General features: G+C 36.8%; 1 protein-coding gene across 1 annotated transcript in view; it reads left to right on the top strand.

Moving 5' to 3' along the window:
- The window catches only part of LOC106459213 (stress-activated protein kinase JNK-like), a 63095-nt gene that overhangs the window by 28588 nt on the left and 17073 nt on the right, over positions 1-17434 (top strand). Inside the window, exons 4-5 of the mRNA XM_022385909.1 lie at positions 3346-3404; positions 8110-8248. Of these exons, the coding sequence (XP_022241617.1) occupies positions 3346-3404; positions 8110-8248 (198 nt within the window). The remainder of the gene's footprint in view (positions 1-3345; positions 3405-8109; positions 8249-17434) is intronic.

Raw genomic sequence — 17434 nt, 5'->3', positions numbered from 1 at the left:
GCTATGTAACCAAACAGAATTGAAGGCTAAGAAAATTATGCGTTGTCTGAGCAATGACAATATTATAGTGAGTACTTTACATTAAATTTTGTACTTAATGGAGGGGTGGTGAATAAATTAGAGAAGAGGGGGGATACCTAGAGAAAGAATGACACATTTCTCACACAAGAAATGAAACTAAAAGTAATGACCAACCAGTGAACAAAGATTTAATTATGTCCTCTTTGGAAAATGTATGCTCCTGATGAAGGCATAAGGTCAAAATGTGGATCAAATATAACAACCTCGACAGATTCTCTAGAGTATACAGTCATTTAATTTATTTATAGTTGATGTAATGAAATGCTAGCTTCTTTCATAATCTGTAAATAGTCTTATATATTTGGACCCTGGATTTGACTAATAAAGATTGTTATTCAAAGGGAAGACACTACCAGGTTTTCTAAAATCATCTACCTCTCAAGTAAAATTGGGAATAGTAGAGCAATCAGGAATGAAATAAATTTTTATCTGATGACAGTGTTAGTTCTTCCCCCAAATATTTATTAAGCATAAGTAAATTTAATATGATTAAAAATTTTGGAGGATATATATATACTATTCAAAATAAATCTTAAACATGGATAACTATTTTTCCAAAAAAAAATCATGAATTTTTCTTGTATCCCCAGTCAAGGATCCTAAACTTCTTTACAACAGCATCAAGTGGCATGGCTTCACTGACAAAACCCACTAGTCAACATAACAGGCATGCTTGTTGTCCATTATGGTAACACAAAAGATTTAAAACTAATGCATATGCAATGTTCAGTATTATAAGTATCTGAGCCTAACAGGGTCTCCACTCATGTATCTGTATTAAAGCAAAATTAGAAAAAGTCTTTATCTCACATATGTGAAACTTATACCTGTGTCACACATTAAATATTAGTTTTATTAGCTTTATCTTTGTAACAACAAATTATCTTAATTTAACAAAAAACAAATAAATAAAAATTATGCTGCACTTTTGATGACAATAACTCCATGTATAGTTCTAAAGACACAGCTATCAACACTTACCCATTAAGCATGAGATTTGGGCATCTGACCTATTATCATGCTCACACATTAGTAAACAATCCTCACATTTTGATCAAATTAGCAGCTTTTTGTAATGCATTGTGGTTGGTCAACCAGTTGGATCCAGATCAAATTCAGTATTACAGGGATCCAGGAATTGTACCAGATAGCACCATTTTATTTCATTGAATACAAAATTCTGTGGTGAAGCATGCTTCCAGACCTCTCTTTGGCACTTGAAACACTTTACTGTATGCCAAAATTTTAATATTTCAAAAGTTTCTCTCGAACAGATTCCTAAAAGTTGGCAAACCCGCAGAATTGTTAGAATTTGTATAATACAAAGTAAGGTTCAAGACTCAAGCAGATGAATTGAGCCTTTACTATTGTAGCAATTGCACACACTTACATATATACAACCAGCAATCAAGTTGTTAACAAGGGGAACTCCTGAAATGTACTTGCAGATGTATGTTCTTAGAATCAGATATTTTACAATCAAAGTTTCAGTTTTTTCTTTCTGTTAACACAGGGAATGGCATTGCCCCTCAATTTGAGCACTGCATCCAATAAGGCCCATCATCAGGCATATAAAAAGTGTTTCACGTACACCCAACAAGGCCTATCATCAAACATGAAAATAACATAATTTCACATATTCCCAACCAGAACGATTATCAAGTATACTGTGTTGCACACACACCCAACAAGGCCTATCATCAATCATATGACCAGTAATGTTCCACATACATGCAACCAAGCCCATCTTCAAGCATAGAACAAACACACTTTCACATAGACTTTCAAATCATGCCATTATCAACTTATCCAGTAGATTTCAAAACAAACACATCTTAGGTATCAATGCAATGAGTTAACAAATCATCTATGACTGAGCTTTATAGCCAAAGCTCTCAGCTCCCTCCATTTTTGTGACTGACATGTTATCTACATAGCTTGCAGCCAGATTTCTATCTTTACTATTACAATAGTTATATTCTTATGTGGTATACTTTAATTGAAAAATACACATAGTAAAGTAGGAATAAATAAGGACTTTTCAATAGTGTCAGTGAATGAATTGGGCCTTATTTTGGAAAGATACTGTTTAGTTTAATTTATTTGAGTTTTATTGTACTAGTGTTGTAAAAACATCTTATTAAAGCATACATTATCATTTTCTGATATAATACATAGCCTCTTTCACATCTAGCATTTCTCATTCAGTGCTGCCCTCTGTATGTGAATTATTTTACTTGCCACTAGTCTTAAGGCTCCTGTCTGATCCTGTGGTTCCATGTGATATTGTTGCATGCAAATAAACATTCAACAACCTTCCACCAATAGGAATACAACACTGCTTCCTAGCACAGCTGACTCCCTCTATACTGATTGTTCAACCATCACTTCTCAATTGGACACTTGTGTGTTAAGATATTTTTTGTTATGCTTGCATGAGATTTCTCAACTTCAGCACTTGGTTGAAGTATCTACACAACTGGCTGTTGTGGAAATATTTTGTTTTTATTTTCATACAAATCTGCCTCTGCAAACTTTGTGACTCTTATTTTCCACAACATGAATTACACAGAGACAGTCATTTCTAAGCTGTCTAGTGTTGAACATCTGGACTTTGTTCACTTAAGACAGACTACTACAGTAGCATTGGATTCTTATTTGTCTGTCAGGGGACATGATGACTATTGGGCAGAGTGGCTGAGTCTTGTGTGCAGCGTGTGCCTTTTTCAGGCCTTGACATGGACTTCTCTCCTCTTATAATTCTTGTCCATATAGACATGGATTCTTTTCAGGCAATTCCTGAAGGGGGCTCATCTAGGTAAAGTTTGCACTGGCCCCTCCACCACTTCACTGTGGGATCCTAGGTAGATTTGAATGGAGGTTATGTTAACATTTTTTAACACTGAAAATTTATTTCTGATAGATACTTGCCTCCTCTCACACTTCCTACCCTTCCTTCCAATTTCCTACTTTCTTGCCTAATCTTGAAGTGATGATTGAAAAATCAGTATAAAGGGATCCAACTTTGCTCAGAGGTAGTGTCACACTGCTGTTGGTGGAGGGTTGTTGCATGCTTATTTGCATGAAACAGTGCAGCAATATTATGAGAGATTAGATGGGAGCATCAAGGCTGGTGTTGAGCAAAAAGTTTGCATATTGAGGGCAGTACTGAATTGGGAAAGCTAGATGTAAGTGTAGGTGAATATCTATTGGAAGTAGTGGAGAATGTTAACTTTCTGAATAGCTTTGATTTCTCATTTTCAGATTATAGGTCTTCTTAATGCTTTTACTCCTCAAAAGTCCTTAGAAGAATTTCAAGATGTGTAAGTGCTTTAGATTCTTTCTAAATTGTAAATAATTTCAAGCAGGCTATTTTTCATTGCTGTTTTATTTTGCACACACACACAATAACATCATAAAGTTTAGTCATATTATTCTACATAAAATACTTTAAAATTAAAGCAACTTTTTAGTATTTTTACTTTAATATTTATAACTTTGATAGAAATACATTTACCATTTTGTTCTTTGAATGGAAATATTTTATATTTAATGTGTTCTTTAGTAGAGCAGTGATTATATTTTTATCCAGGTTGCATTACATACTAGAGCTGATTATATGTGTATATGCATGATCATGTTTGAACCATAGTAAAATTGTTCACGTGAAATGGCTCCATATTATGTACTAGCTTTTAGATTTGCTGTCTGAATGGTATAAAATTTCCAAGTAATCAATTATTCAACTTTACTGAATTCAGTAGAAGTTTATATGCTGAATTAATTTTGTTGAGTTGTAGTTATAAAACCATTCATTTCTTCTTTTTTTTTTAGTTTTGTTGATTATTTTAAATGATAGCTCAGCTTTGCCTTAGTCATGTAATGCATAACTTCTAGTGGATTGATTGTTTATTCTTACATTTGCATTTTCACTTATACATGTCTGAAGCTATCTAGTGGCTGTCCTTATATACTTTGAATTGCATCTTGAAGAACTCAATTCATATACATCTTATAGTACTTCTGTTAATTTTAATGGTGATATTATGTGAACTTAATGTAGGAGGGAATCAAGAAATTGTATGATCTAATTCTACAATCAACAAAAGAAGCCATTTAGAATATAAAATCTCAACTAACTGAACTATAATTACTTCAATTCTGCTATTTCTTTTTACACCCTTTATTGATCTAAGTGGAAATGAATAAAAACATCATGAATATTGATCTAAGTGAATAGTGTAATTTCTTAAATAATCAATCTGAAAATAAATACATCATCATGTATATAAATTCAAAATTTAAACTAAAACATTCATCTCCAAAGTGAAAAGAGAAAAAAAACTACACACTTTAGAACCTCCTCTTATAATACAATATCGCATCCTCTTCTCCTACTTCCCTTATCTTATGGTGGCTACTTGGTTTGTGGGGAGGTGGGGGGGAAAGGAACTAATCCTTTGTTCTAAGTCCTTGCTCACAACCTTAGTGTGGAATACTTTTTGGCATTTTCTTTTCTTGTCTCCACCAACTTCAGCCTATCTTTTTCACCAGGTTTTACATTTCGTTTTCTCTCTGTGTGAGAGAGGCTCTTTCACTTATGGGGGCTCTAGCTTCCCTTGAACCCCTCATTCTTTTGGGACATGCCCTCCTGTAGCTCCTACACTGGACCATGTAAACCCAAAGTTTTCTTTCTTGGGGTCCTTTGTCCTCCTTTGTGAGCCTCTCTTCAAGTTGACTGGAGCTTGCTTTTTCTACCATTGCGTTCTCTTATCACCTCTCAAACCAAATCTCTCCCTTTCCCATTTTTGATGAGGACAATATTTCCAACATTTGTACAGTGGACAAGAATTCACTCCACATCAATATGCTCAACCTTCTTGCTCTTCATTGGGCATGTCGGCTTGACTCTTGTGCCCTGTTGGGTTGTTTAATTTTCGTTATAACAGACCTCTCCCTTAAGGGTCCTTGCCTATGATTGTTCCTATTCTGGGACCCCTCTTTTTCCATGGTCCTCTTTCATTCTTCCCTTACAGAATAGGTCTGTCAACTCCTCTGTTTACGTGTTCATCTCGGGTTATGGACGCTTGCAGATTATTTCCTTTTTCTTTGCATAAGATTTGTCACCTTTTTTTTTGTTCTCTTTCATTTCTTCTTTGATGGCTCTTGGATGAACTCCTTCAGGTGGACATGTGGACTCTCTTCACACATTCATCTCCTCTACATTTTCTAGGTGTTTTATCTTCAGATAATTTTTGTTTTCCACAGTTCACAATATTTCAAACAACACCCCCCCCCGCCCCCATTGTTGAGAAGAATACATACTATTTCTTTCACTTTATATAATCCCACCATGCGGTTGGTGTTGCCTGCCAGGATAACAGAAAGTGCTCATACCATCCACCCTAACTCTACATGTGCTCACTGTGAGGTAGATATATCTATATTCACTCTTTGTCCAATCCAGATTGTACCTGTTCCATGGAAAAAGCCAGCACCAGGGAGTGCTCTGCCCATTTCTCAGGCTTGTGCTTGCTGGCTTTTAAAAATAGAGCTTTGCAGTCACCCATTGCACTGTCTCCTGTAAATGACCTTTCTGGACTGAAGGACCAATGGGGACCTGGGCACCTTCACTGGGTCTTCCTTTTGCAAATCCCCTTCCAGTTCATCAAGTAGAGCTTGAAAGGCCCTTGCTACTTATCAATTTTCTAGCCATGGTGGACCATCAAAAACCCACACTGATTGGAACATGACTGCTGGAGCTATCAAAAAGAGTATTAATATGGTGAGAAGTTGGGAGGTGGTGACACTTTTAGTGTAGTTCAATTGCTCCTCATATATATCAGATACATCACTCATGTCACCTGTAACGCTCCTCCAGCATCCTGAGTCTGTCCAGTAGAGTTGAGCACACACACACGCACTAAATGACTTCCCCTCCTCTTGCGACCAATCTGTCCGGTAGGGTTGAGATGTGAACACACTAAATGACTTTGCCTTTCTCCAGCAGCCAGTTTGTCCAGTAGAGTTTAGGTGAGCACACACTAAATGACTGTGCCCCCCCTTCTCCTGCAGATAGAATCTGTTTCATAGTATCTGTTCAGTTGAGTCAAGGTGAGCACTTGCTATACAATACAAATATATATATGTTTAGTAGGGTCGAGGTGACCACACACTATACTGGTCCTTACTATCTGACTTATGTGCTCTCCTCCTGCAGCTTGCGGAAGTCTTGCAGAGCCTGACAGTAGAGTTGAGGTGTATACAAGTGTCCAGATTACATAACACTGTGTTCTCTTCCCACAGCTGATGTCAGTCCTGTAGAGTTTGATGGTTAAGATGAACACAAGGTATAGTCTGAATTCACCCTAACCACATTACACACATTAGCTGTTTGACAGTTTGTGTGCAAGTACTTGGATATTCTTATTCTAATTCTGAATCCCGCACATCCCTACAACATAAATTTGGTTTCTATGCCTCTTACCTTTTCCTATACAAGTGAAGAGTATACTCTGGACAAGATGAGATGTGGTCTCCCACAGGTGTGCATCTATGGAACTCTGCTGTTGAATGTTACACCCCATGGGTATCCCTTGGATGCTTTCTGAAGGCTGCCCTTCTAGGCAAGTTTTGCACCGGTCCCTCCACCATTTCAGTGTGGGATTCTAGCTACACTGTTTGTGGAAGTGAATTATTATGTTGGAAGTTAATATTTTCCTTACCTAAAAATATATTTTCGATAGGTACTCACCTCTCTCACATCCCCCTCCCCCACACACATTTGATGCACATCTTCTTACTTGCCTCATCAAAGAATGAAAAGTGCAAGTGCGTAGTAGGAGTTAGTGTGTATGGAGGTGCATCCCCCTCCTAGGGCTTTTGTTGCATGATGACATCATCATCATTCATGGTGAAATCACATGAAATTTGGTGAGAGTTGCCAAAAAGCTATTGGCATGCAAATCTGTTTGGCAGACATGCTGGCACAGATAGCTAATTTCTGTGAGGAGGTATATATTGCAAATGCATTTTCAAGGAATTTTTGCTTAACAGGATGCAGTGTGTCTTCCAAGAGCAGGGCCATACTAAGAGTAATGAGAGCTGTACACCAACATAATACCAACATGTAGGGGATACAAGTTTGCATCTTTGAAGGCAAGGATAGATTAGATTTGTTTAGGAATTTTCACAGGGCACCATGAATGATTGTTTAGTTTGACGTTGTAGGAGTAGATATTATCATCCTTTATGCTGAATTCATGACCTACTGAACTAGCACATAGCAGCACAAGGGATGATAAGATATGATTTTTGTAATGTGTAACACTAATGACACAATTGTATAGGATGTGGAGGTTGGTACATTACCATTTTAACCTTTGCCTACACCATTAGTCCACCATTACCACATGTATCACATTCATCTATGAAAATTGGTTTAGATCTGAATAGCAACTTAGCTGTAAAAAAGAATATTACATCTCATTTTATTGTAATCAACTGTGTTTCATGTAATATTCATTAGTTTAAGCCAGAATGCATGCAAAATTGGATAGATTGAATTGTTTAAGAGACTTGAAATAGTCTCAATAAGCTATAGCCACCAAGCCTTGTAAAAATAGTTTTGGTAATTGTATCTTCAGTGGATTAATTGTTTCACAGTGGTTTCACCTTGAAAGGTTTACATCTTAACTGTATACTGTATGTGTTTGCTGCCACATAAATATTTCCTTTCCTTTGGAGAATTTTAAGATAAAATTAACTAGTCAAACCTTATATTATCTATTCTGAAACATCATTAGATACTTAATTTCAAAAACTTTAGAATAATGTTTTTCAAAACATATTCGCTTTAGCTCATCAAATAAAGTGTTCAGAATATTTAAAAAATGGATTAAAAAATAATGAATTCAAATCTTTATGATTTATATGGATTTAAAGAGTTAGTCCAGTATATATATAGTGTTTTGTTTTGTTCTTATTCCATGATGTACAATGTTAATTGGAACTGTATATGATGTTCAGGTACCTTGTAATGGAATTAATGGATGCCAACCTGTGCCAAGTAATTCAAATGGACTTAGATCATGAACGAATGTCCTATCTTTTGTACCAAATGCTTTGTGGCATTAAGCATCTACATTCTGCTGGTATTATACATAGGGTAAGTATCTTCATACATAATTTACATAAATTTCAAATATTTCTATTTTAAACCAACTAGAAGGATATCATGAATTTTTGGAGATACGGGAGGGGTCGAGGTACATTCAATATTTCAGTTACAGAAAAAGTGATTATACTCTGAAAAAGTCCTAAAAACAGTAATCACAAAAAGACAATAGTTTTTCAGATAGTTACACATACTTTCATAGAACTTAAGCCTCAAAGGTGTGGATATTAGGAAGTTTTCTGTGCCACCTTGCCAGTATAAACAAATACAAGAAGTGCTGCCATTTGTTACTTTTTCTTTTATCTTTGCAATTCGTCTCTAATCAATAAATATGTATATATGAGACCCTGTTTGTGAACATTTATGGTGTATACTTCTTCCAAAACATACTTACCTCCTCTCACACTTACAACTATTACTCGACTGCCAGGGTTTTTTTTCTTTGCCCATTAAGCATTGGTCTAATTTTTTCTTGCTTGTACCAGTCTTTTATACCCCACTTAATTGCCATTGGTGATATTTGTCTCATGACACTTTCCACATACATCAATGTGCTCTCTATCCTGGTACTGTATATAAGCACTTCATTCAGATAATGTTATCATTTTTTCGAGACTGACTCAGTTTGTACTACGATTTTCGTAAAAAATATATATATGTTTATATATATATTTTTTCGATTGGCCAGCCAGTTTACAGTAAGAATTCTCGGATTATTATTTCTGGCACGGAAGCAAATCTCATCTCTCCTATCCCACTTCTGATATCTAGCATCACACAACAATTGGGGGAGGGGGGATACTATTGTGATCTGTCAGTGATCTTATTCATATTGAAATGGAGACATATATTCAGCTCTATGGTGTTCCTTCAGTGGGCTTTGAGACTGCAGTTGAGGGTGATCTTTGACATTCTGGTGTCATTAACAAGCTTTCTAGTACCATGATTGTGTGGAGATACTTTGGGTGTTCTACGTGTTACCTAGTTGATTCTCGTAAAAAAAAAATAGAATTCTGATTGGCAAGCCTATTTACAGTATGAATTCCTGGATTATTATTTCTGGCAAGGAGGCAACTCATGTTTCTCCTATTCCACCTCTGATATGATATCTAGTGTTGCACAACAATCAAGGAGTGGGGGGGAGGATGGGTTATTCTCAGTTGAGTTAGTAGTTACATGGATACATATATTCAGTTTCCTGGTGTTTTTCCGGGGGTGATATGCGATTGAGGGTGATCCTTGACATTCTTGAGAAAATGTAGATTTGCTTTTTCTTGTGCTTTCCTTTAGTCTGTTGGCTTTTCAATTTCCCTGTGGAACAGTGGTAAGTTTATGGAATTGCAATGCTGGAATCCTGACCAAATGTTGTTCCAATCAACATTAATCAACCCATTCTTTAAGTGAAATACAAAACAAAAAGGAGAGCACTTTGGGATAAGCTGCCTTTGATTTGTTTTCTTCAGTTGGTTCGTTGAGTGTAAGGTGTTTTGGTCATTCCACAGTTGTTTTTGAGCCTGCACCTTAATTGTGGGCTGCAAGGTCTGGGAGCTGATGTTTAGCATTATCTCCTTCCATGGCCATTGTGGTTCATGCAGGGAGGTTTACTTATTAGTTCAGTGAAGGGACAGTTATGCCTTATTTGACAAGGTTGTCAGAACTTTGTGATTTAGCCTACCACTGCCAGGTAGAAGGATATTCTGACTCTCACATAATAAATCTGCTTGAATTTTGGGGTTCTATGGCAGAGGACAGGGTATGTATATGGATTTACAACTTTACTGTAAACTTTTGTTTTCCTTATACTACACTTGTTGGAAGCATTTCAGGATCACCACCTTTGTTGATGATGACCTGGAACCATTGTTAACATGTACTTTGGTCTGATTGTTGGCTTCTACATTCATCCCTGTTGTCGTTAGCATCTGTAATTTCATTGGCTCCTAAAGGGGGTCTTAGTTCTGCCCCTGTTTGAGAGTCCCAAACCTCAACATCAGATCCTCGGTACCAGAATAGATTTTGTCTATATCCACTAGTTCCACTGTTTGGACAGATTGCCACCAGTGCCATCTGTGTTTATTGTATGCTTTCAGGGTCTGTGGGGGCTAGCCTTCGAATATTTCTGGACATAAGGTCCCCTTAACCACAGATCCAGGAGCACTACAGGTCCTTGAGTTCTTCACCACTATTATCCACCCAACCTGAAAGATTTCCATCTCCCTCAGATCTTTGTGAATTGCAATTTAATTCTAGGACTATCAGTGTTTGGCTGCTCTGGGGGTAGTGAGAGAATCGTGCTAGTTCTTCCATGGTTTTATTCCTGTTTGTTATTGGGCCTAGGAAGGTAGGAGATTGGTGTTGCACCATTGATTTTTTTTTGTCTATATCAATTCTCCAAGTTTCATAAGTTACAAATTCCTCAATCTGTGCTGATATTTTTTACTGGGATTGTGGATGTCCAAGTTCATTGTACTCATCTTCTATCTGCACATTGCCATAGTAGTGACATTCCACCACTATTGGCATTTTTTGTGCACAAGGGTCAGGTACTGCAGTTCAGGGTGTTTACCTTCAGACTACCACAGAATTCACATGGGTTCTGCTGAATCATATGAGTTTTTTCACGTCACCTCCTTTCCATAGCTCTGTGTACACACCATTCCATAAACAACTGGTTAATGCTGCCACCATCTCCTCAATTTTCAGAACAGCACACCCAGATTCTACTTTTAAAAACCACTAAGGCAGGCTTCATTCTCAGAGCTGAAACATCTATTCTTGCTTCACTTCAATATGTCATCAGTCTGGGTATTTTCTTTTGCATCTTGTCTCTCAGTTGGGCTCAGCTAACTCACATCCAGCTCTATGCTATGGAACAGAAAACCCGACTCTTACTCACCTCTTTTTCTCCCACTGCAAGGCTAGTTCTTTCTCTTCTGGGAATGTGAGCTTACTCAATTCCCTAATGCCTTTGGGGTGAGTGCACAAGTTATCCTTTTAATGGTCTTTATGCAATCAAGGGATCATAAACGTTGAATTACTGGCTTCCCCAGTTTCCTTAGTCATGATCATTCTTCTTTCTTGAAGGGTTGTTAAGTCAGAACACTACTGAGATATGGGTTCCTATATTGACCCCTTGTCCAAAGTTCCTTCTCCTCACGAATGCCTAACTTCAGGGATGGGATGCATGTATTAACAGTCATGAATTTCAGGGCATATGCATGGATGACTAGGCTTCCCTACACATTGTTTTTGTCCTTCTTCATTTTCTAAAAGCAATTTCTCATGGTCTGGGCTTATTATGGGGAAAATTGTAAGGCTTCAATCTGACAATTTCATGGTGGTGTCTTGTGTTGCTCATAGAGGAGGCACTTGGTCCAGGACTCCTTGTTTTCAAATTTTGGACCTCCTTTATCAGAATCACTTCTATCATATCACAATACTAACTTGCCATGTTCCATGGGTGATGACTGCAGTAGCAGATCGATTTTCTCAACCCATACAGATTTTCCAAATAGAATAAATGCTGCTTTGCAAGGTTCCATTGATTTGGCCCTCATTTTACAACTCTGATTGGTGGGTTGGCCTCTCATTGGAACATCCACCTGATGGCAAATTTGTCTCCAATACCTCACCTTAGGGCTTTGGCAATGGATGCATTTAGTCAGGATGGGATGGGATTGCAATTCTAGGCCTTCCCTCCAATTCATATATTACCCAAGGTACTAACTTTGTTTTGTACCAACCCTTTGTTGATAGCACCTGATTTATGGGTACACCCTTGTTTCTGCTTCTGTGGTACCTTCAGGAGTGTCCACCTATTCCACTTCTTCTTCTTAGGCCATCTCTGTTCAGGCAGCTATGATCTGACAGGTTCCACCTGGCTATCCAGAAGCTCCAGCTTCAGTCATAGAGGTTATGCAGTCTTTCATGTGGCATCATGGTTTGATTTTATAGGTTGGAATGTATCAGTCTCTTTTCTTTTTATTGCTTGATCACATGATGGGCATTTCTCAGTGGAAATGGCACATACATCAGTGATGGTGTATTGAGAGGAGGTTGAATCTGCTTTAATCAGAAGTATCAACCATAACTCATTTTCTGAACTGGCTCTTTGACAAGTGTTTTTCACCTTCCATAATTGCCCTGCATATGGTGGTCTTATTAACTACCATTTGATACAAGCAACTAAATATTCTTTGAGTCCTCAGTACTCGGTGGATTCATCAAATTACTTGAGCTCCATTCCAGTTACTGACCTGATATATTAAGGTTACATTACATGCTCTTTCTCTACACCTGTTTGTGTTCTGATTCTCATATGCCATATATCACCTCTACATGAAGGTTTATTTTTCTTTGTTGCTACCCTTCAGATACAGCTGGTAGGAGTGATTTGCACTGTTTGTCCACAGACTGATTTATCACTCTACCAACATCCTCAGACCAGTTCTACTTACCCAAAACTCTTGGACAGGGGAAGGGATCAATCCTTTTCACCGATTCATCTGATCATTATTTCTCACTTCTATGACTGATCAGATTTCGATCACTGTCATGTACAGTGAGTGTCTTGGAGGTTTTGTTGCCTGCACTAATGCCTTTTTGAGATGCTAGAGGATGACTTTTTATTCTGGGCTCTCTTTAAAGGTGAGGAATCTTCTGTGAGTCATGTCTCATCAGATTTGTTGTATTTCATGTCCTTAGCAGCACGGTTGAATTGCCCATTGGAGGACTGGTATGTGGATCTCCTCTAATACTTTTATCTCACATTATTTGCATAATCTGGCAGTATCTTCATCTGAGGGTTTTGCCTACCCCCTGTAGCTATCTTTTGCTAGATATTACAGAAGGGTGAGTACTTTCATTGCTATCTTTCAGGGTCCCTTACTTTGTTTTCACAGTATCCCACTCTGTGGTGAGTGTTGCCCAGGCAGGTATGCTTTTATCAAACCAATTCCACACTAGCAACACTATTTCAATATACTTTACACAGGTTGCAACAGGCTCTGTAGGAATGAGGTGTTGCATAAGAACACCTAGGATCTGACTGGGTGATATTACTGTACCGTGCTGGACCACCACTCATGGACTATCATAAGTCAAGTATAAGGGGATTCTTCCTGACCCTACGGATCATCAGGTTGAATAAATTGGGGTCAGTTTGCTTTTAAATATTGCATTGTTTCCAGAGCACTGTTCCTCAGGACTCCCCAAGCACATTACCTTCCCAGATTCTAGTAGTGGAGTAAGGGAGTCCTTACAGCACCTGGTTTATAATCACTGGGGTGGTGGACAGAAGCTTTTCCTCCAGAATGTTAAAAGTGAATTTCTCCATTCTTGATGAAGAGAGTGACTTTGGGGCCCTTCTACCCAGATCCCTGGATGTTTTTCCCAGGTGTTAGTAGAAGTGGCACCAGCCTATGCAGGAGCTTACTAGTAATACCAGTTCAGATTTGATGCTCTGCTATCTAGTTGGAGTGTGCATGGCTCTTCTGTTTGATCAGTATAGATTCAATACATTTTTCATGTAAGAGGGTCTACTATCTCCTCATAATTCCGAATGTGGAGTGGTCCTATCTTGAGTCCTTGGTTGAGCACGGTTTGTTCCACGTCCTTCCCATAATTCTGGGGGCAAGTGGAATATACCTTTCTCACACAGTTGGGGAGTGAGGGTGAGTGTCCATAATTACAGAACAGATGAGTTCTGTTTCCTTTTGGTTGAGTACGACACACATGATTCAGTCATTCCGAGCTTGGGGGTGTTGCTTTTCAAGTTTCTTCAGGTGGAGGAGAAGGTTTGTCCACTTCAGTGTTGCTTACTTTCTCATTGTGATTCTGGTGGCTTGGAATGCATCACTCTATGGCTACAGATTGGGATCCACTCATAAGTATTTCTACATATATAACATTGCAGTCCAATTGCCTTAGCCACCAACATTGGATATAGAGACCAATGCCCCTTAAGTCCAACCCTGAGTAGTGGAACCTCAGCTATCTGGTTGGGCCTGGCCTATAGTGATGATCACTCGTACACTTCCATCCACAGTGCAGGAATTATGTTCAGGGTGCAGAGCATACCTGTTCTGGATGTAACGTGGTTCTCCCACTAGGATGTCAATCTTCTGTTGACACACCCATTATCTATGCAGATGCTTTCTGTATGGATAATTCCCTCACTGGCCCCTCCACCTTCTCAATGTGAGATTCTAGCTATAAGTGTGAGAGGAAGTAAGTATGTTTTAGAAGTTATCATTTTTCTTAAATACAAAATGTAGTTCCAAGAAAACGTACCTCTATTCACACTCTCCTGCTCTTCCTCCCCAATAAGAGCTGATGTGAGAGACTGGGATTGGGTCAATCTCGAAAAAGTGATAACATGATATGAATGAGGTGCTTATATACAGTACCAGGATAGAGACACATGTAGGTGGATAGTATCATGAGACAAATATTTCCAAGGGCAATTAAGTGGGGTATAAAAGACTGGAGCAAGCGAGAAAAAAATCAGACTAATGCATAAATGGGCAAAGAAGAAACCCTGGCAGACAAGTAATAGCTATAAGTGTGAGTAAGGCAAGTATTATTTAAAATACATTTTTGATTTAAGAAACTAACTTTGAGTTGCACAGCTTTGTTCTTTGATGATAACTTCCCTGGTTACTTAGGATGGTACTTTTCAAGCAGGTACTTACATTTAGACTTCTTGCAGCTGCACGTAAGCTTTGACAAAGTTACTTTCTCAGCCATTTTTAATGACAAAATTTGTTGCAAACCACAGAGGTGCAACCATTTCAGTGCATTTTGTCAGCTTATGTGTGGTGTGGTACATAGATTCTTCATCCATAACTCCTCAATTACTGTGACTATGAAGGTGTTGTCAGGCCCTTTCAGTTCCACATAAAATAAAGAATTGTTTAATGCCTTCAGAATAATAATAATGTAAATACTGGAAAATTTGTGAGCAGTCCAACCTCAAATATTTTTTGCTTGGCTTACATTCTGGATGTTAATAGACTTCAATTACAGAATTTTACATTTTATTGCAGTATGTGTTTAGTGAATTTTTGTTGGTTTTTTTACCTTCTAATTCATTTAAAATACAATCTCTAAAAGTGTTTTGTACATTCTTAGATTGAAAGCTTAAATTATTTAAAAGGTTAGTTATGTTTGAAGATGTAGTATATAACGTGTTGCATCTTTTATTATAGTTTCTCTCTAATTGCCATCAAAAAGTACCTTTGATTAAAATATAATAGGCCTAACAAGAAATAATTGAATTAATATTTTTTGATTAGGAGCTGTTGGGTCTATTCAAAATTAAATTCATTATCAAAAAATGTTAATAAATAAAAACATATTAACTGAATATTTGATTCTAAGTACCATAGGTATGATATGCCATTATAATGCCATTAAAATGAAAAAGGTTCTTATTAGTAATAAAAATTATTCACTCATTGCTTTTGAAAACATTTAAGGTAGATAGAAGGTACTGACAGTCATAAAATACACCAATGTTAAAATCCCCCAGTTGCTCTGTGGTAAGTCTGAAGGGCTATAAAACTAAAAACTGGGTTTCAATACCTGCAGAGGGCACAGCACATTGTGTAGCTTTGTGCTTAATACCAAACAAACATTCTTGTTAACTAAAATATAAATAAATAAAACTAGGTCAGAATACAAACAGTCATAGAGTTTTGGATGGTATTAATAATTAGGCCATCTGTTTCACCAAGTATGTAATTACTGCTAACTACAGGTTAAAATGAATTGAAAAAAAAATACATTAAATATTAAGCACAAGCAATGGCATTTTTCTTCATATATTTGGTCATCAAACCGATTGGGAATCAAAAATTTAATACCAATTGGGTAACTACAAAACATAATATCAAAAGTTACATAACCTTTTTACAACAGGTACCCCTTGAAACCCCTTTCTGTGCAAGTCACTGAGTTACATTCAAAATTTAATTAAACAACTTTACTATCAATGTATGTTAATGAAATGGACATTATAATGTATGCTATAATTCAAAGTTTTATGTTATCTAAGTTTTAATTGCTTTGTTTTAAAAGAAACCCTTAAAAAAATACTCAAACTTTAGTTTTGTTGTCATGTGACCCACAAGCTATGAAAAATCTCAACTTTTTTCAGTCTCTTTCTTGAATCAGGTAATCCTAGTCCCGTAGATATATATCTAGACAATAAGTATGTTTACTTTCCCTATTGACACAAAACTTTCAAAGTTCTTTGGCTGAATCCAGTAGAAACAACTAATAAATTTTGCCTACTATTGACAGATGCCATGCTCACCTTCTATACTTAGCCTTGAGATTTACAAGCCACATGTACTTACTTGACACACAAGTGTATAATCATTAGAAAGAGCTCATTTTATACTATAATCCAGCAATGGTTATTTTGAAATTGGTGTGCAGTTGTCATTGCGTAGATGTAACTGCCTGTAGTTTTGTTGGCTGCTTTATACACAATAGCACTTGTGGTTGTTTCTTACTTAAAAATGTTATAGTTAGTGAGAGACAGTTAAATTGTATTTAGGTCTTACTTTTATATTTTAGTTAATTATGTATTATTTGTGTTTTAAAATTCACACTTGAAAGGTTTAATGATTTTTCAAATATATTATAATGAAACTCTCAGTTCAAGTATTACCTATTTAAGTAAGTGTACAAAATGTTGCTGGAGGCTAAACCATCACTGCTGATGATAACATTATATCACCTGTGGGTACCAGTTGATATTTGTTGATGTAAATAATCAAAGATAAAGTAAAAATGGAAAATAAAATATAAACATTTACCTTAACCCTATTGCCAAGGGTATCCTTTACTTTGCATATGATGCAAAGTTTGTGTCTTACATTCAAAAATTTTATTAAACTATTCTTTGTTTATGTTTTACCAATAAGTATAGCATAAAATCTTAGCTAATAGTTCATATTGTAATAGTATATCAGTTTTAATTATACAAGGCAATGTTTAAAAAAAATCCTAAATTTCCTCTAGTGTACACATATAGGGAAGCCTGTCATCTTTCTTATTTTACCCACCACCCCTCAAAAAAGTAAGAAATTAAATGTAAATCATTCTATAAAATCGTCATTGCTCAAACAACCATAATTTTTATAGTCTTCAATTTTGTTTGGTTACAGA

The sequence above is a fragment of the Limulus polyphemus genome, unplaced genomic scaffold (assembly GCF_000517525.1).
Source record: "Limulus polyphemus unplaced genomic scaffold, Limulus_polyphemus-2.1.2 Scaffold26, whole genome shotgun sequence".
Classification (NCBI taxonomy): Eukaryota; Metazoa; Arthropoda; class Merostomata; order Xiphosura; family Limulidae; genus Limulus; species Limulus polyphemus.
This window is presented reverse-complemented; position numbering and strand designations above follow the sequence as displayed.